This window comes from Hemicordylus capensis, chromosome 6 (assembly GCF_027244095.1).
Source record: "Hemicordylus capensis ecotype Gifberg chromosome 6, rHemCap1.1.pri, whole genome shotgun sequence".
NCBI lineage: Eukaryota > Metazoa > Chordata > Lepidosauria > Squamata > Cordylidae > Hemicordylus > Hemicordylus capensis.
Window position 1 is genome coordinate 48,518,220 of NC_069662.1, and position 20,415 is coordinate 48,538,634.

The window sequence follows — 20,415 nt, forward strand, 5'->3', positions numbered from 1 at the left end:
AACATCATGGGGAGGACCCATGGTAGGTTTTACAGAAATTTTTGAACTGGAAAATTTTCTGGAAAACAAATTCCCGTGCCATTTCCATTCTTATTTGCATACAAATTTCCCTCAGAAAATGTTACTATGCAGATAATACCCTAAATAAATAATGTTCCAATTCGGGATATTATTTGACCAATATATTTCGTTTTCTTTAAAAGCTTCACCAAATTACCCTCTGTTTAGGTAAAGTGTGCCGTCGAGTCAGTGTCGACTCGCTGGCGCCCACAGAACACTGTGGTTGTCTTTTTGTAGAATACAGGAGGGGGTTACCATTGCCATCTCCCACACAGTATGAGATGATGCCGTTCAGCATCTTCCTATATTGCTGCTGCCCGATACAGGCGTTTTACATACTCTGGGAAACACCAGCAGGGATTCAGACTGGCAAGCCCTGGCTTGCTAGTCAAGTCATTTCCCCACTGCACCTTTACAAATCATTAAACACATATGTACACTTCCTAGGGATAATCACTTTGAAATGGCCAAGCTTACGCTGATATTCATTCACTGTTACTGATGTATTTTATGGAACAATGAATTTTTAGAAATGGAAAACTTTCCCTGGGAAAATAAAGGATGGGGAATGTTTTCCACAGCAAATTTTCCACCCCACATCTCTGCTCTCCTCACATACCACGTTTCGAGTTTCTCTGCCTTATTAATGCCTTGCTAAGCACAGCATCCCCACTTTCTATTATGCCGGCACAGGGCTTATGAAAGCAAGGCAAGTGCCTTACAAAGCCCTGAACCCCAGAGTTTGCAAGATACAGGTGAAACTCGGAAAATTAGAATATCGTGCAAAAGTCCATTAATTTCAGTAATGCAAATTAAAAGGTGAAACTGATATATGAGACAGACGCATTACATGCAAAGCGAGATAAGTCAAGCCTTAATTTGTTATAATTGTGATGACCATGGCATACAGCTCATGAAAACCCCAAATCCACAATCTCAGAAAATTAGAATATTACACGGAACCAAGAAGACAAGGATTGAAGAATAGAACAATATCGGACCTCTGAAAAGTATAAGCATGCATATGTATTCAGTACTTGGTTTGGGCCCCTTTTGCAGCAATTACTGCCTCAATGCGGCATGGCATGGATGCTATCAGCCTGTGGCACTGATGAGGTATTATGGAAGACCAGGATGCTTCATTAGCGGCCTTCAGCAATTCTGCATTGTTTGGTCTCATGTCTCTCATCCTTCTCTTGGCAATGCCCCATAGATTCTCTATGGGGTCAGGTCAGGCGAGTTTGCTGGCCAATCAAGCACAGTACACTGTATACTTTTCAGAGGTCCGATATTGTTCTTTTCTTCAACCCTTGTCTTCTTTGTTCCATGTAATATTCTAATTTTCTGAGATTGTGGATTTGGGGTTTTCATGAGCTGTACGCCATGATCATCACAATTATAACAAATTAAGGCTTGACTTATCTCGCTTTGCATGTAATGCGTCTGTCTCATATATCAGTTTCACCTTTTAATTTGCATTACTGAAATTAATGGACTTTTGCACGATATTCTAATTTTCCGAGTTTCACCTGTATACCTGGAGGCCTAGAACTGATGCCTTACCCCCTCACAATGCCCTTTTTATTTTAGGTGTGTCTGGATTTTTCCAGCTAGTGAAGGAGTTCCAAGAAAGAGTTTAACACTGTAAGAGGAAGTTCACGCTGTTTGAACAGGATGATGTGCCTCTAATCCTTGCCCAGAGGTCAAAAGACAGCTTTCAACACTGCAGGTAGCTTTCGAGCATACAACAGCTGAACTCTGCATTTGGAGCTCAGATTCCAGAAGAAAAGCTGCCCTCTACCAAATACAACAGCACCAACTGATGTGCACACCCTGAATTTTAAAGGCATCCACACGGCGCACTGAAAGCATACAATTCATTTCATTTGTTTTGGTCCATTTCAGAATTGCAGGAGTGGGGAGGCGAGGTGAGCAGGAGGGATTTAGGACTGTCAGTAGTGGTGTGGCAGTGGGGCAGAGGCTTGAGATATGCACTGCGAGTCCTTTGGGGATAGAAATGGGAGTATCTGGGGTAAAATTGCTTTCACCCATTCTGTGTCCTTGGGATGTCAGCTATAAATCGAAATAAATAATGAAAAAGATGAAGAAATAGGAGTGCAGATGTGGAAAGAAGGGAGGGGTGGGTGCCCAGGGTGAGCAGAAGACACATTCCTTAATGACTGGAAGGTCCCAAATGGCCACCTTCTGCTTTCTGAAGATGTTTTAGAGTGCAATTTCCAAAGTGGAATGCCCAGCTTCATAGGAAGGCATTAAAGAGACAGCCTGAGGGATAGACAGAGCTGCTGTCATGAATTGCTACAGAAATGCATACTGTTCTTCAGGACTGTGGTGCAAGGCAGAAGCTGCTTCAAGAATAAACCCAAGGATAGGGAGAGGGGAAGCATTACAGCATCTTGAGTTAAGACTGATAAGGCCCATTTGCTTCAAGGAGCATTGCGTCAGCCTCAAGGGCAGCCACACCACTCTGAGCACTATTCAGCTTGCTATCTAGGCAGACGCCTGGTTAATTGCCTGTGGGAAGCCTTCTCTCTCTTCCTTGTATAGTCACCATAACTGCCAACGCTATAGAATCAATTACTTCAAGCCACTTAAGAACCAACAGTGATTCTACTGCTTGAACCAACAGTGATTCTACAGTTTGTGAAAGCAGCTTTTCTGCAGGATTTTCTTTCAACTGACTAAAGGTTGAGGATGATGATGTCAAGTTTTCAAGCCAGTCAAAATTAATTGAGAGAGGTGCAGATCAGATACTAATCCCTCCCCCGCCCCCATCTCAAGCACACTCACATAAGAACTGAAAGGGGTTGTAGCATGTATGAAGAAGAGGGAGGCAGAGTCCAGCAGCACCAGCACAGTCCAGACAGGCAGGCACAATTTGACCCAAGAGTATCCAAGTCTACAGCAAGTCCTGAGCCTGTGGCCTAAGCAACATCAGGCATGGATTAAATCTGTGCTCCACCCTCAAAGGATGGAATTATGAGACAACCAAACAGAACAAAGCAGCCTCTTGAACATCAGTAGGCCAGGAGGCCAAGAATCAGATCTAGATCCCTGTAAAGGTTTCTGGACCAACTTTGCTCACTGGCCTGAGCAACAAGTGGATTCAGCTTGCTGCTATGCCCTACTATAGGCCTGTTTCATGACACTCTCTCCCTCGTATTAATCAGCCTTGCCTCTCAGCCTTTGAAAAACCAGACTAGAGAACAGCTGAGCCTTTGCAATTCCCAGTCTTGGAATATGTGCCACAGCAAAGTGTGTGCCTTGAAGTCTGCGCAGAGTGCCTTACAGCCATCTTTGTACCCCCACAGCCAGGTCACATGAAGCTGAGATTCAGGTAAGGTTTCAAAATCTTGGGATGTTTCCTCCTGGAAGGCAATGAGTCTTGCCTGGCTCTCGTTCTGGAAGTTAACTACTAGCTGGTGTGTGGTACAATTGAGGCACAAAACAAAGATGAGTACCTATCGTCAATGGGGGGGGAGGCAGTGTTTCCCCTAAGGTGTGCATGTGCTAGCACAGTTTTGGATGTCCTCTCAGTAAATTTTAGATCCCACTTAGGTTGTATCAGGACGGTCCCATTCTGAATGCATATGCGCGTACACTGCTTTGATACTGCCGCCCAGAAGAAAACTCATTCTGCAGACAGATGAAAAAATAGAGAACACTTGTGGGAAGATGGCTGCAAAGCCTACTTTGACATAAACCCTACTTGGGCATAGCCCAAGTGCTATCCTCAACCTGTGTGAGCAGAACTGCAACTAACTTGTAGCTCTGCCACATTTATTTTTCATACACATCAAAGGGAGCAGAGAATGCTTTTTCAACCCCCCTCAAATAATACATTGCTTTTTATAAGAAGGGCCAAAATTTGGGTAGAGACCATTTATCCATGATTCACCACCACCACCACCACCACCACCACCATGATCAACTGAATGCCACTTAAGATTCTGCAACTTTCCCCAGAACATTTTGTTGAACTGAGTCATTAACCAGCCCTCCAGTACCACCACTTCTACTTTTCTTTCCCACTCAATCATGGGTCTGTTTAAGAAGAATGTACAGAATGCACATGCGAGGATGAACTTTTGCATTGTGGGGATGGATAAATTTCAGATTTTGCTTGGCTGGAGGGAAACAATGTGCCCTCTGGTTACACCAGATTATGGAATTTTGTACAAGTCACTGCTTAAAAGCAATTAATGTCTTTAAGAGAAAAGTACCCTTTCACTCAAATAGAGTGGTTCACCCTTCCATACAGAAGAAGAGTTAAATCAGACCACTTAAATTCCTGTAGCTTCCTCTCATCTCTACACAGTCAGTACAGGTGTCTAAGTCCCCTTTTGCAACCATGAAACTCCTCCTTCAAAATCATCCAGCACAGGCTAAGGAGGCAACAAGGAATTCATCTGCTTTGTTTAAAAATCACCGGAGCCAGCACTAGAGTTCATTTCCCAAAACTTGTGATTATTTTACTTTCTATTTCCAATTATAAAGAACAGCTCTCTTAAAAAACAAAAGCAAAAAGACACATCAGCCCAACTGGACTATAAAACCAACACTCCCTACTTCTGCATATTAGAGGTGTAGGGGGCAGTGTCATCCCCTCACAAGCATGTTTCCACCTATGTAAAGCCTTAAGCTGCACTTCAGGCCAGGAATAACTGAAGGTACTGAGAGAGAGCATACCTTGACTCTGTAAGACAACCACAGAATACAACTCCTGCCACCTCTTAAGACCTACTTTTTCACATCTCATTAATCCAACAGGTAAAGGGCAGGTGCATACGTTAAGAAAATAAGGACTAAGGACCAGATTCAACCAGCAATTCACAGCATTCTAAATTTGATTTGCCATCAAAACTTACTTAAGAGAGGTTTGGGGGGAAACAAGCCTGGATATGTACCACAGTCCCCATTCTCAGCCCCAAACTCCACCGAATTTTATTTATCAGTGCCCACTGCAATCCTCTTCCTCAGCATCACCACAATCACAACCACCACCTCATCCCCTTAGCTACTTTGTGATTTTCCTGGGCATCCCCACCCCCATTTTAATACTGATGCTTCTCATATGGCTCTCATGGGCTATTCAGTGCACCATGAGGCCAGTAAATGGCAGGGCTTCATCAGGCATCCCAAAGTCGGCAAATCCCCTTCCTTTGTTTTTGTTCTCTTTACTTTTACAGTTCTAACCCACCTTTCAACTGCCCTGTATCAAGCCATCTTACAATCAGCACTTTGTCAAAGTCTGAATACTTCCCGCAGCCCAACTCTTCAGCCTCCAAGAATTGGCATTCACCCCCTTTCCCAACATTACCCCAAATATCCAGGCTGCACTCCCTCCCTCCCACCACGCTGTCTCCCCTTTCAACTCCGAGTAAGACAGTTCTGATGTTCTCACCTTGACACCCAGGGGGCAGCACCTGATGACACTTGTGGATTTCCCCCTTTCGTTGGGAAAAAACAAATAAATCTCAAGCCTGTCCTCTTCTGAGCTTGAGTCCAAGATTATTGCTAGCTTTCCTGCACAGTTTCAAACTGTAAGCACCTCCTTAGATTCTACCTATCTGTAACCACCCTTTCCTATCCAAACCACTTTGAGAAGCTGTTTTTGTTGAAAAGTTATATATAAATGTGAATGATAATACGACACCTTTAGTCCATGTCTCAGGGCTCTCTCCTGTAGAAAAAGAGAAATTCTGAGAGTGGAAAGGGGGAAGTGGTTCAAAAATTAGGATGGGGGAGAAGAGCAGAGACAAGTCTTGTGGAAGATAACCTCCAGCTATTGTAGCTCCCTGGCATGACATTTAAGTCCTTTTCATGGAAAGTAGGCAAAATCCCTGAACCTGGCAACTCTTAACCCTTCTCACATTCCCATACAAGATGATGTAGCGTAGCAGCCCAGAGACTAACCTATGAATCAGGAAGGGGGATTATCTCAGGCTCAGAGTTCCCCATTTGCAACATGGATGATGATAAGAACATTGGCCTATATTCCAAGGTTCTTTTTTCAATTACAAAATCATTCTTGCTTCTACTTCCTTTACATCTGCTCCTTCCTTCTCACTTGTTAAAACCCAATTGTTACCCATTCTCTCCAGGGACATTCCAGTCCTGTGTGAATCTAAAAAATCTCTACTCAACCATGAAGCTCACTGGATGACCTTGGGTCGGTCACTAGCACTAAGCCTAACCTATATAACACACTTGTGAAGTTAACTGAACTGGAGGAAACCATGCACATTGCCTTCAGCGCCTTAGAGCAGGAGTTCTCAAACTTGAGCCCCAGATGTTGTGGGACTACAACTCCCATAGTCCCCAGAGCCCTTCAGTCACTGTGTCAGAGGATGAGAGAGTTTTAGTCCCATAACATCAGAGGACCCAGATTTGAGAATCCACTGCCTTAAAGGAATGGAAGGATATACATGCAAAAAACAAAGACATAAACGAGAACACCAATTTCCCCTTTCCTCAGTCTACTCAAGATTTATATATTTTCTCTTCCTCTTTCAGTTAATCTGTTTTGATTGTCAAATGCATGTGAATTAAGATAATAGTTTAATTTTTGTTAATTGATTTGTTTCTAAAGCATGAGATGCCCTGTTCAAGTGTTGCCAGTTGTGAGCCAGCATGGTGTAATGTGTTCGATGTGGAGCTGCCTTTGTACATAGTCTGGAAACTGCAATTGTTACAGATTGCGGCAGCCAAGTGGGTCTCTGGGTCATCTTGGAAAGATCATATTACTCCTATACTAAAAGAACTACAATGGCTACCATTAAGTTTCCGGGCAAAAGACAAGGTGCTGGTTATAACCCATAAATAGCAATAGCAATAGCACTTACATTTATATACCTCTCTATAGCCGGAACTCTCTAAGCGGTTTACAATGATTTTAGCATATTGCCCCCAACATTCTGGGTACTCATTTTACCAACCTCGGAAGGATGGAAGGCTGAGTCAACCTTGAGCCCCTGGTCAGGATCGAACTTGTAACCTTCTGGTTACAGGGCAGAAGTTTTACCACTGCACCACCAGGGGCTAAAAACTTAGACCCTGGGTATTTAAGAGAACATCTTCTTCACCATGAGCCCTATAGCCTGTTGAGATCATCCAGTGAGGTTCATCTGCAGTTGCCAACAGGTTGTTTGGTGGCTACACAGTGACGGGCCTTCTCTGTTGTTACCCCAAGACTCTGGAATGTTCTCTCTGCTGAACCATCATAGCATAGTGGTTGGACTAGGACTGGGAAGACCCGAGTTTGAATCCCCATTCAGCCATGAAACTCACTGGGCCAGTATGTATCTCTCAGCCTAACCTACCTCACAGGGTTGTTGTGAGGATAAAAATAAAAATAACCATGCACACTGCTCTGAGCTCTCGGAGGAAGAGTGGGACAGAAGTGTAAAATAAATAAAATTAAAATAAATAAAAACTAAGAGCTTCCCCATCTCTCACAACTTTTTATAAGTCCTTAAGAGACTTATTTCTTTCACCCAAGCTTTTTAACTTGACTGGTTTTAAACTGTTTTCAGGTTTTTATTTCTGTCTTAATTTGTTTTATGTTGCTGTAACATCCCATCTCCCAGAGATAGGAGTTAGGGACAGTCTACAAATTAGATAGATAGATAATAGATAAATAAAGACCCAAGTTCAAATTCCTGTTCAGCCATGAAACTCACTGGGCAACTCTGGGCCAGTTACTTATCTCTCAGCATAACCTACCTCAGAAACTTGATGCAGGGACAAACATAATTCTTAACTCCTTGGAGGAAAAGCACAATATAAATGTAAAAACAAGTATGTTCTCATGATGCTTGCACCCTCTGATGTGGAAGCTTATGTGGTAAAGTATTCACAGATCCTCAGAGGCACCTGTCTTCTTGATTTAAAGACTGAGCTATGAGTCAGGAGGTCACCAGTTAAAATCTGATCTCCATCACAAGTTCACTAGGGCGCTTTCCAGATTACACGCTGCAATGGGGTCAGTGGATCTCTGAAGTGTGCTTCCACACTTCCTGTGTTGTGACACCGCGGTCCCTACGCAGACAGCGGGGTGCCATTCACATTTCCGATGCCTTGTTTCGAATTTAATAACTGCAATATAGTGAAATGGCGTTGTGTATCCGGCGTAAAAAGGTTGCTGTTTTTTCGGGTTGTTAGTTTCCGCAAGACTGCTCCCCCTGCTGTTTACGTTTCAAATGTGATTTGCCTGAATGGAAGCATTTTGCTGCTGCTGAGCAGCTAATCTGGAAAGCACCAAGGTGGCCTTAAATACATCACTCTCTTAATCTCAGCCCTACCCCCTCTCACATTTATAATATGAGAATAATAATACAGATCTACGGTATAGGGTTGCTGCAATGACAACTCTCAGTGTATGCAAAGTGTTCCCAATACTCTAAAGCACTATATAAATAATGAGCATCAATAAACATTACTAGTATTATTTGAGGTACCAATCAGCAGCATTCATGCATTTTGAATAACAATTAGTTTGGCCCTATGAGACAACTATGAGGAGTCAAAACGTCCCCTGTTCAAATCTGATCTCAACCATTACTGTACTAGGTAGCCTCAGGCAAGGTCTTCTCTCGATCTTCCTCAATCCTTCGTCAGCAACACAAAAGAGAAAACCATACGGACTTGGTGTTGTGCGACAGCTAGGAAACTTAAGCTACAACTCTAACACGCATTCATCAGGCGGTCTTCGACAAGCCACTCTCGCCGTCAGCGTCAGACACCCCAACTTTTTTTTTTAAAAAAAATTGGGGACAATAATAGTGGCCTACCCTGCAGGGTTGTTGTTAAAGAAACCGTAAGAATGAAGTGCCTTAACATTTCTAAAGCATTCTACAGATGCTAAATGATTATGAATGTTGTTTGTTGCCGAAGACCCATTTCCCGGGAGCTTCTACCCTCTACCCCACACTAGGCACGTACCTGGCCAGTCTCTGCCTCCCCCGGCCTCAGTCTCCCCCAGAAACAGGCACCAGCCACAAAAGACGGAAGCAAAACCTCCCGTCACCGTGCTCGGAAAAAGGCACTACTTCCGGTCACGTGCCCGAAGGGACTCCAAGCACGCGCCATCAAAGAGGCATGCGCTCCACCCTCTACTGTGTTGTTCTGATGCTCAGACCCGAAAGAAGACGACGAACAGGGTGGAGTCAGAGACCGCACACAAAAGGCAATCTTCACCGGCCTCCTAGACAAGCCGGTGCACAGCCACAGCAGAGTGGGTGGGGCTTGGAAGGCCAGAAAAGAGTGCCTATTGGCTGAATGAAGAGGAAGAGGCGCGCCTATTAGGTGAAAGGAAGTAGATTCGGTATGCTCCGCCATTGGCTGTGGTAGAGAAGAGGGGTGGGATTATAGCATGAGAAGGAGGAGTACTATTCGGAGAGATTAATATGGGTAGTGCCGATTGGTTATTGGACGCTCATTGGTTAAAATGTTTTCCAATGACAAGCGCTAATTCGTTAAAAAAGGAAGTGAAAGCATGTATGGATGAGGGAACGTTTACTGTCGGTTGCGTGGTAACGGGCAAGTCTAATAACCGAAAGGAACAAGAGCATTGATTGGCTATTTTAGTGCAAAGTGGCTCTGGCTATTGGCTGGGAGGAGAAGAGCGGGAGCTGGTTGAAGAAAGGAAAAAGAAAGGACTGAAAGAAGAGACAGTTAGCAGCAGCAGGTCTGGCGGAAGCGGAGGTAAGCAGGTGCGTGGGGACGGGATTCATTCCGTATGGAAGCTTTGCGTGTCTGCATTTATACAAATGTGTTTTAAAACATTTGCATGTATTTAAAGTGTGAGTTACGTGTTGTCTGAATTACTGCCGAAGGCTCTGTTAATATGCCAAACAAATAAAGTAATGGGTCTTACTAGTCGTTCTGCCTCTTAAGGGGACAGCTTTGTTAAGACACATATAGGCAAAGTACAATAACGGGTTCCATGAGAATCTAAGAGGTTGCATTACACGTTTTCTGGGCAAGGTTCTCTCCACCCTCCTAGGCAAGATGCAGGGGAGCAGGATGCTGGACTAGAGAGGCCTTGGGCCTGATCCAGCAGGGCTGTTCTTATGTTCTTAAGTCTTGTGTTTAACTATTTAGCACACTTCTATACTGCCAAAAACTTAGTGTCATGGCAGTTGTCACAACAAATTAAAAACACTAATAAAACAATTACAACAATGGTCTATTGTGGGTGCCGTGTTTTACTCTTCTGTTAGAAACTGGTTCTGAGCAGCAATGTGCTGAAGGAGTGTGATCTAAATAGTTTTAAAAACTACATTCAAAACAATCCAAACAGGTTTTAAACATTTTTTAGACTGACTGACAGGGCCTCTTGCACTACCTGGAATAGTGCCTACAGGTTGTCTGAGGGAATGCCACTCCCTACAGTCAGCCAGTTGTTGTTCTGAATAGTAATATGCTGCTTTTCAACAACAACAAAGTTCTCAAGACTGTTTACATAGCAAAAGGGATGAGGGGGAAATGGTTTCCTCTCCTAAAAGGGTCTCAGTCTAAACAGAAATACAAGGAAGACACCAGCCCCTAGAAAGGGGGTTATCTGGGATGAATAGGAAGAGTTGCTGTCCCCCACTAAACATGAGAGAACCACCACTTGCAGTCAGGACAACAGACCTTGTCAGGTGCATTGGGACAATGGAGCGGGGAGGGGGAATGTCCCTGGGCTACCACCAAGGCACCTCCTTGCCCCTCACTCCATTATCCCTTCCTCTGCCGAGCCTGGGTGCACTGAGGCCAGGTGTATGGCCAGCACCAGGAATGGATGCATGGTGGCCCCTCTCCAATCTGATGGAGTGCTTTCTCCACTGACTGGATATTTCCCCCCTCCCTCTCCAGGACCCTGGCTATGCCCCTGGATCCTGTAATATATATTTTCTCTATTAGGCAGTTAAAATGGGGGCTGCTAGGACCAAGGCCTTCACCACTGTAGCTTCTAGGTTTTGAAATGCTTTTTATTAGTAAGAGTGGGCCTGTGAACTTCATTCAGGTTGTCAGCAGGATAATGCTGGTGCTGAAAGGAAAAAAAATCCCAGAGGTTGCTGGAGTGGGATGGAACTTGAGGGCAGTCAAGGTTAGCCCACTGGTCCAGCAGGGGTCATGAGTGGCGGAACAGGCTCTGACAGCAAGCAGGTCTGAACTATTTATTGGTAGCATGCAGAATGGCCACTTACAAGTGGCAGAACACAGTGAGCAACCCACTCACAGGCAATATTGATCCCAGAAATGGATGCCTTTTAAAATCAGCAACAATCTCTTACAAGACATAGGAGAAGCCTCACAAGACTTTGGGTGGGACCTTATTTTGTCCCACCCAAAACAAAATTACTTTGTTTTGTATTCATGGGATAGAGTAATTTAGATTTTGGCTAATAAAATAGATTGGAGCCCATCAACAAAATAGGATAAAGCAACTAAACTTTTCTAGTGTAAGCACCTACTTTTTGCAATATATGCTACAAAAGGGAAGGGCCAAGGAGAGGGCTTGATCGGAAGCTGGTGGTCTGGTTCCTGCAGAGGTGCAGACTTAAAGGGAAAAATTACCATGGAAAGAGGGGCAAGATGATGAGCAGTGCCTTCCCTTCCATTGCTGAAGGCCAGGGGATTGGACATTAAGCAGGAAAAGGAAGCACCAGCATCTATCCTCTTGCCCTAACAGAGTTAGGGTCCATAGAAGCCTTGGTAGAAGAAACTAGTACTTTTCCAGGTAGAGTGAGGAGCTGGGCCCCCTTGTGAAAACTACTGTTCTTGTTTTTCTTATATAATCTTTTCCACATTTAATCCAGAAGCAAAACGTATGTTTTCTTAATTGGTGTCTCAATAGTGCACTAAATATGTAGCTTTAATTAGTTCATTTCACTGTGCGTGTGAGACTTTCACTGGATGCAGTTCAGCTAACCCACATATGTTATTTTTAGGATTAGTAGTCAACCGCCAGAAATGGATGAAGCTTCATATCGTGTCAGTGTTGAGGAAGAAGTTATTCTGCCTGCAGCTAAAGAACTTGTGTCTATAAGCAGTTGGATTATGTGCCTCTTTCAAATGACATTGTGTCAAGCAGAATTCATGATATGGCAGCTGTTACAGATATCCTTATGAAAAACAATAGGTATTTTGCATTGTGATTGGATGAGACTACTGTTGTCACTGGCCTTGCAGGTCTTACATACATCAGGTATGAAAGGTAAGGAAAGGTACTTCATTTTGTTGTTCACTGCCAAGAACAACAACTACAGAAGATATTTTTCATTTTTTAGATGAGTTCGTGAAAGAACATGGTATTGATCGGCAATGTTGCTTTTGAGTATGTACTGATGGTGTGCAAGCAATGTTACGAAGGCATAGTGGGGTAAGGCTTGTATCCACACTTAATGCCACACGGGTGCAGTGTAGCACTCATTGAGAGGCACTGGCTACTAAGAAAATGCCAGTGGAAATGAAGAGAGTTTTGGACACCACTGTAAAAACTGTTAATTTCATAAAAAGATCTATGAATTCTGTGTAAGTGTCCTGTGCAGTGAAAATGTTCCTATCCAGCTTCTTCATACAGAAGTACAGTGGCTGCCAAAAGGCAAAGTACTTACTACTTGAGCTACATTCAAGCTGTTTCTATCCTGTTTCTAGAGGTGATTTGGAATGAAGATTCATCGTGATACTTGTTGGCTTTTCTCTCTGATATATTAACTTGCCTACATGAACTGAGGCTGCAGCGAGTCTTGGTGACTGTATTGGATGTGTGAGACACAATCTGCAATTATTAAGAAACCGGACTGGCTTGATAGTTGCATAGAGAAGGATAACTTCAGCACACTTCCAACATTAGTAGTTTTTTGTTGTCTGAAAATGAACTATTTCTTGACAAAAATGTAAAAACTGATATCCAAGAACACCTTGTTGCTCTCAAGAAACAGTTCCAGTTGAAACTGAACCAAACTACTGGATATGTAACCCGTTTGGGATGCAAATTGATAAACTATGCTTTGGTTTCTCCACTAAGGCACAAGAGTGCTTGTTGCTCTTGTGACAAAACACAAAGGTCAAAATTTGAGACATTCTTTATTAGTTTTCTATTCAAATGGAAAGTACCCAGAACTTTCAGACAAAGCAGTGCATTTTCAGATGTCATTTGCTAACTGAGCAAGTAGGCACTTTGTAAAGTGGCAATTCTGTTACATTTAGCAGAGAGAGAGAGAGCAACTGTGTCCTGTCCAACCCCAGAAGAACATCCCTCCAGTGATGGTTGCTGGTTGTGAGCCCTCTTGAGACCGGGAACGCTGCAACAATCTTCTATGTAAACTGCTTTTGAGAATTGTTGAGTGGTATATAAATATTCAAAGCAGCATTACATTCCTTTTGTGAGATGGCATTTCTATCATTTGTCGCCCTCAAGTCCAAATACAGAAGCAAGGTGATGGCTAAAGCTGACAAACATTATACTCAACTTTGCAAAACTTTATTCAGAAAACAGGTACATCCATCACCTTAGAAAGACAAGCCTCCTGTTTTTAAAACATGAGGCATGTGCTTTGATTTTGTAGAACAAAAAAATGTAAGTGGTCCTCCAGGACCGCAAGCAACTCTCAAATGGTCAGTGAAAAAATATTTGTACTACAAGAAGGTGATTGACTCTCTTCACCTTTCACAAGGCTCAAACACTTCCATTTAAGCCTGTGCTTGGTTGGCTTTCTCTTTCTGGTGAACAGTTGGCTGTTTTTAATTACAGCTTTGGTGCTTATCTGGGCTTAATTGTATTAGTCTTTGTAAGCCTTCTATGGGGTAAACAGTGCATTTTTTTTAAATGAAGAAATGTTGCCAGCAAGCCCATCAAACACCATAGATGCCACGTGCAGTATGTTGGGGAAAGTGTGGGCTTTGTACATTCAGAAATCAAAAGTCAACAGTGGCAGCAAAAGCCTGAACAACCTGTTGCAACTTGACATCTTAATTTAGATTATCCCATTGTTTTCAGCTTGGAAGTATTTCCAGTTTTAAAAAAAAGCCATCTGCCCTGGGGCATTGGAGAGCAAGAGACACCTTTGGGCTATACAGACTGAACATCCCATGGTCTTAAGTTGAAAGACAGTATTTAAACTCATTTTTTAACCCTTTGAACTTTGATAGTACTCTCTTGTACCTCTCTAGCAGATGCCACCTTCCTAAGAATTCTCTGCATTCTTAGAACAGTTGCCTTGGGTAGTATCTTGTGTTGAATCCAGCTGTGCTACTTGTAGAGGCAGCCAGACCATTTAAGTAACTCTCAGTCTCCCTCTTTTTTTTTTGGTCAGGTATGTTTGTGTACACATGCACACTTAAAGTAGAACTGCATTTTCCATGTTGAATGAAAATGGCCTTGGATGTGCTCTTTTTTACGAGACAATACATACATTTTATCAATAAACAAGGTAGGGTCTTTTTATTATTGTTTGAAGCCTAATCCTATGCCTGTTTGGAAAGAACTCCCATTGTAATAATTTGTCTTGTATTTATATCCCATCTCATGTCCAGTACCATAACTTTGGGTAGAAAGGCCATGGCGGGTACGTTATTAAAAGTTGTTTATTGCCGCCTGCGGCATTTATGCTGGTGCAGCATTTATGCTAGAATTCAAGATCAAGCTGTAGTCAATTTTTAAGCTTTCAACACAACCAGAAAAATAATGCATGTGTGTCTCCTTTTCACTGTGGTGTTTATGCCAGATTTCTGCAGTTTTCCAGCCTTTTTTCCTAACTGTGGCTTTTACACCGATGTGGCTTTTCTGCCCCAAATTTTTGGGATGGCTCTCAGGAACATAAGGCATATTGGGTAATATCCTTAAGATTGCAGCCTTGACCATAACCAAGCAAAGCATGTGGGGCAGGGTGCAAAACAAATCATTCTGGTTGGGCTGACTTCAGATTGACCTAGTGACAACCGTATCTTTTATTGATTCAGGAATGCACTCCTTTGCCCTGATTCAGAGAGAACTGCACAATGTTGCGTTCACATGCTGGTGAAAATTGTTCCTTCCCAATGCATTGCTTTCCAGAAAAGCCACTCAAGATTTGTGGTAATACAGGTATGTATAGCCATGCAGCACTTCCTAATAAAGTACACTGGCAAGCCAGCTTTACATTCCAGGGCTTGGAGCCCCACAACATGTCCCTGAGGATAATCTGGACCTTCAGGCTGTGTCTGAATTGGAGCAACTATTGCTGAATGTGACTGGATGCCGGTCTGTTTCTGTGACAGCTGCCAATTCGGGCTGCTTCAACTTCCAGGGGATCTATGTAGTTATGCTTGGCCTACCCCTGTTGGGAAAGGAGGCTGAAGGGAAAGCAAGTTAGTGTGCTTGGAGCTCTTAGGATTCTGAGACCTGCACAGATTTTGCTATGGTCCTTGAGCTGCATGTGCTGACCAATGCTTCCATTTGTTTCCTCTTCTAGTTTTTATTTGCTAGTTCAGATTTCACAAAGTGAGCTCTTTAAATGTCTGAAGAAGCCCTGAAACTGCTTAGGCATTTGTGCTTGTCTCAGTCCACTACTACAAAGGTAATTCTCTTGCCCCAACTTAGACAACAGTACAGCTGCAAAGGGGATACTTGGCAGATCCTGTTAACTACTTTTAAGGCTCTCTTCTCCCCCCCCCCACCGCCGCTTAAGGTGCTAAATTAAAAACAAACCCTTCCCTTATTATTTAATCTATATATTAATTCGGTGGTCTCTTTTGTATCTATACCTTCCACGCATCCTCCCAAAATAGCAAATAAACATGTATCTATACTTTTATATGCAGATGATATGGCAATCATGTCCCAAACCCCAATTGGTCTGAGACGTGCTTTGGGTCTCCTCTCAAAATTTTGCTCCCAAGAGTCCATTGAGATTAACTATGGAAAAACCAAAGTTCTAGTCTTTGCCAAACGACCTAGGCAATATTGTTGGTCCATCAATGGCCACAGGATTGCACAGGTCAACCTCTTCAAATATCTAGGAGTGGTTTTTCAGTCATCAGGTTCACGCAATGCCCACCTCAAATCCACATTGCTGACGGCACAGTCAACCACGAACCTTATTACCTCTTTTCATTTCTCGAGGGGGGCTTCTTACATCCCCGCTGCAGTTAAACTGTTTGTATCTAAAGTCCACTCCCAAGTGCTGTACGGAGCCCAAATAGGACCTGTCAGCAACTTTATGGCTTTAGAAACCCTGCAGTCTAAATTTCTGAGATCTATATTGTTAGTCCCCCGATGCGTGCCCAATGCTGCGCTTAGACGAGAGGTGGGTATGATTAGATTGGAAACTTGCTATTGGAGGACTATCATATTATTTTGGTTAAAATTTGTCTTCTCTTGCGTAGGACTGGCCCCCCTTATTAAGACTGATTGTTTCCGATTTAAGTGGCAGACCCAAATTGCTGACAAATTGGCTCATTATGGTTTCTCTCAGGATGAGATTATAAAATTGGGATACGATCGTGCCAGGATTGAGATTAAACAACGTATCATGGACATGGAACTGCAGGAAGAAGTCGCTTCTCTGCCTAAGAATATCTTTCTAGGGGATCAAATCTTCAACACTAAACCAGCTAGCTATCTAAGTCTAGTTACCATCCCCAAATTTAGACGTGCTCTGACGCTCGCCCGTCTTAATGCGCTTCCATCTGCTGTCATGGAGGGAGGATTTAAAGGTACCCCTTTTTCTGCTCGACTTTGCCCTTGCGGGTCTGGTCAAGTGGAGACAATTGCGCATGCCATACTTTATTGTAACTTTTATAGGGACACCCGCTTAAGATTAGTGTCCCCTTTGTTGCAACATTTTCCCGGGCACTTGGATGACTTCTATTTGAAGTACTTATTGTCCAGTTCTGATGACAACCTAATCATCAGAATGGCAAGGTATTGTCATATCATTTGCACCATCCGCTCAGGTTTTTAATAATGTTCTGTTCTTTTCTTTTCTTCCCCTGTGATTCTTGTTTCATGATTGCAATGGAGGGTGCCCTGTTTAATAAGGTTTTCAGTCAGACCTATTTGGAGTTCACCATAACTGTTCTAATTTTAACTTGGTACTATTGTGTTATAATCCGTTTTATTATGCTGAGTCTCTTTTCTTATATGTAAGCATGTAAGTATGTATGTTTTAGCTATGCACTGGTCCATGACCGTAATAAAGGACTGACTAAAAACAAACCCTTTTGTTGGGGTCCTAGTCTGCCACTGATCTATTTGGGGAAGGGGTGGAATTAACTTGGTTCTTCAGATTTTCTGCTTTCAGTTTAATCCTTGGGTATATGTTGTTCAAGGAGATAGAGGTCATTCACATGATGGCTGAGGAAGGTGCAGGGGAAGGCCAGATGGTTCCTGTTTTCCCACCATACGACTGCTGGTTCTGGCCAGCCATGCCGCTTATGCACCTTCTGTACTTCAGTGAGTAGCGTGACACTCTGGAGGCCAGGGGAGGATGCCTGGCCTCCAGCTATCCCACAATGCACTGTACAAGCAGCGTGGTGCATTATGGAAATTCCTGAGACTGGGTTGCTCCTTTCCTGAGCCTCTATGGTTGCAATGGCTTCTGGCAACCTGTGTGCCCACATGACCGGGCAGTGGGTTAGGAGGGTGCATGCACATGTGCCCTCCTACCTCACTTTTCGCCTTGGGCTACCCGGTATGAAACTCGGGCTACCCAGTTGAGGAGTGCCAGGATTGAGGCTGATCCTGGCGGTTCTCAGGGCCAGCCCTACTCAGGCTAGTGCTGCCCTATCTGGGTAGGGCTGGTTGTGAGAACGACTTCCTTGAAGTGGTTCAGTAGTACTTGGTTTGGAGTTCCTGCAGTCCTTTAAATGGAAAATATCTAGACATTCACAAACTGTTTCTTGCTTGACTCACCTCCATTTTCCCACTGCCCCCTCCATTCTTTTCTTTCTCTTGAATATTACTCAGTTTAAGGATTGAGGAAGGGGAAGTGTGCTGGTGAGGGATTGTTTTCTCTTGCATTAAAAAAAAATGTATAATTTGAAAAAACAAAAACAACCCACTTTTTTAGAGGAAGCATCACAATTTTTCCAGCAACTATATTTAGCAGTTTGAATTCTGGGGAACTGGGTCAAACTGGACTTGACTTTAAGTGTGTGTGTGTGTGTTGAAAATACCCATGGGTCCCCTGATCCAGCCTGGGACCACACTGTGGGCAGTGTTAAATCCCTCTGACTCAGAGTGGGAGCCCTTGTGGCTATTTACCAGAAACACACAGGATCAAACAGTGGTGTTTAAGGTCACATTGAGTTTGACTCTGTGACTCTTGCACAACACAAGCAATTGTTGAGTGGAGGTCATGTGGATTCTGCTCAAGGATCCGAGCTCAAGGAGTCAGCTGTGGCTCTACTGCATGAAATCTGTGTGGGCAGGAAAGGGCTGGAGATACCAGAAGCCTCCAGGGTTCTTTGTCTTAAAACTGTTGACTCCACAAAGGCTGCTCTGCACTTCCTATTTTCCAGCAGAGGAAGGAGTTGAATATGGAGTATATAGAACGTAACTATCATGACTCTCCCCACCACAAGGATAATGGGAAATGTTGTTCAAAAGGGTTAAGAATTCTTTCCCCTCTTGAACTTTGAAGAGGAAAGAGAGGAATGACAGCAAAACCAGTTTAAATCTACAGTATAGCTATGCCCTGTTGTACACTTGCATACATCAATCTACCCACCCCTCTAAATTGGCATGGGCCACAGATTCCTTTTCTGGGCAAGTTGAAACACATCGGTCTGCCCTCTACCTATGACCCAGAGGCTTTAGGAGAACCACAAGTAGGCCACTATTTGGGCAACATTCCACCATCAAGACCTTGCCATCTTATCCCATCACACCATTTGCTGGCCAAAGGGGAACAAGCTGCTACATGCTCTGAGTTGCTCTCCTGGAAAGGATCAAAGAACAGACCAGCCTTGATTAAGAGAAGGCAACAAGACTGAAGCAGTTAAGAGAGCATGAAAACAGCCCTTGTCTCCCAGAGTGGGATGGCTGCCACAGGCCGCCTGGCTTTACTCACTTCCTTGTAGAAGGCTTAATGGCTGATTGCAAATGGTTCTTGGGCAACAGTGCTACCTCTTGCTACCCGTGGTCCCAGCTGACGGCTGGTGTGAAAAGCCAGTTTTTGTTTGAACACAAAGGTGGCCCTCTTAAGGGAGCAGACTTTGCCTGTGTACCGAGAGCAGCATCCGGGTAGAGTGAAGTGGAGGGATTAGGTGAAAAATCAACAGACTTCCAATGAATGCACAGTTCTACAAAGTTCACCATTTGACAGCAGAAGACAGGAAAGCTTGTTTCAGGAGAGTGGAACAAGCAGTTCGCAGGATGTTTACATGATGCAGGTCAAATAAGCAAGTTGTTTCCATGGAGCTCTGTAATATACCCAGTTGCAGAAACACCATTCCATTGTTTGGCCACGTACAGTTTTATATGCTCTGTTTTGATAGACCCTTATTCTGGATTAGGCAATAGTCTGAAATGCTAACTTCAAACTATACTGTTCCCTATGAGGCAGAAAGCCCATGTTCACATTTCAGAGAGAGATGGTTCAGGGGGAAAATGTCTTGGTATATAATGTCAGCCTGCACCTCACGCACCCAATATTCGAGTGTTCGGAATTTCAAGCTGTTCATGCTAGTAAAGTCGTGAAAGCTAGTACGGTTCCCAAATAAAACATGCACAGTTGTAACAGGCAAATAGATATACCTGCTGCTGCTAAGCAGCAGGATTATGTACAATAGCATTATATAATCTAGGTGCAGTTGAGTATGCAGCCTGCCTGCATTTCTAAGCTGGTTTGCCCTTCAGTTAAACCACGCTGCAGGCTGTATATGTGTATCGGGATCTCTTGGAGGGAGACCTTGACAGACCCACCCGGCCATACCAACTCTTGCTGATCTTGAATAACTATTGAATTCCTTCCATGGAAGTGTAGCAAAACCCGGGATTTAATGTTTTTGAGCTTGTTTAGTAGGGATGGCCTTTTAGCAGTCACAGCTGAATGGAGCGGATGAAGATGAGGGAGAATCCTGACTCATCAGGGTCATAGCTACAATTGAATGGTGGGGGTGAAAGACCAAACATCCCTCGGCCCCTGAGGGAGGGGAGGCCACTGGCTGGATGACAGTTTGCTCTGCTTTCTCCTTTCTGCCTCTGAAAAAGGAGGTTGGGGGGCAGGAGCCCATCTTCGTTTTCTGTCCCAGGTCCCACCCCAGCCTTGCTATGCCCCTGGGACTCATCAGGAACCAGGATTCGCATGCCAGCCCCCCTGCCCCATAAATCTGCCATACCCACTGTCAATGCATCTTGGTTCA

General features: G+C 43.7%; 2 protein-coding genes across 10 annotated transcripts in view; one reads left to right on the top strand and one right to left on the bottom strand.

Moving 5' to 3' along the window:
• The window catches only part of STARD3 (StAR related lipid transfer domain containing 3), a 46,786-nt gene extending 37,405 nt beyond the window's left edge, over positions 1 to 9,381 (bottom strand). Inside the window, exon 1 of one of the 2 annotated variants that reach the window (XM_053263426.1) lies at positions 9,022 to 9,381. The gene's annotated coding sequence lies outside the window, so the exon portion shown is untranslated. The remainder of the gene's footprint in view (positions 1 to 9,021) is intronic. The other variant, XM_053263425.1, reaches the window with a different exon arrangement.
• Positions 9,167 to 17,257, top strand: LOC128330468 (uncharacterized). Of its 8 annotated transcripts, XM_053263433.1 has the most exons (4): positions 9,172 to 9,783; positions 12,018 to 12,283; positions 14,385 to 14,501; positions 15,031 to 17,257. In XM_053263433.1, exon 4 carries the CDS (start codon positions 15,876 to 15,878, stop codon positions 17,010 to 17,012), a length of 1,137 nt encoding a protein of 378 aa, XP_053119408.1. In that variant the 5' UTR covers positions 9,172 to 9,783; positions 12,018 to 12,283; positions 14,385 to 14,501; positions 15,031 to 15,875; the 3' UTR covers positions 17,013 to 17,257. The 8 variants fall into 8 exon arrangements, with proteins under 8 accessions (XP_053119407.1, XP_053119409.1, XP_053119404.1 ...); XM_053263432.1 differs by having other exon boundaries at positions 9,167 to 9,783; positions 13,282 to 17,257; XM_053263434.1 differs by having other exon boundaries at positions 9,167 to 9,783; positions 12,018 to 12,274; positions 14,385 to 17,257.
• The last annotated feature ends 3,158 nt before the right edge of the window (positions 17,258 to 20,415 follow it).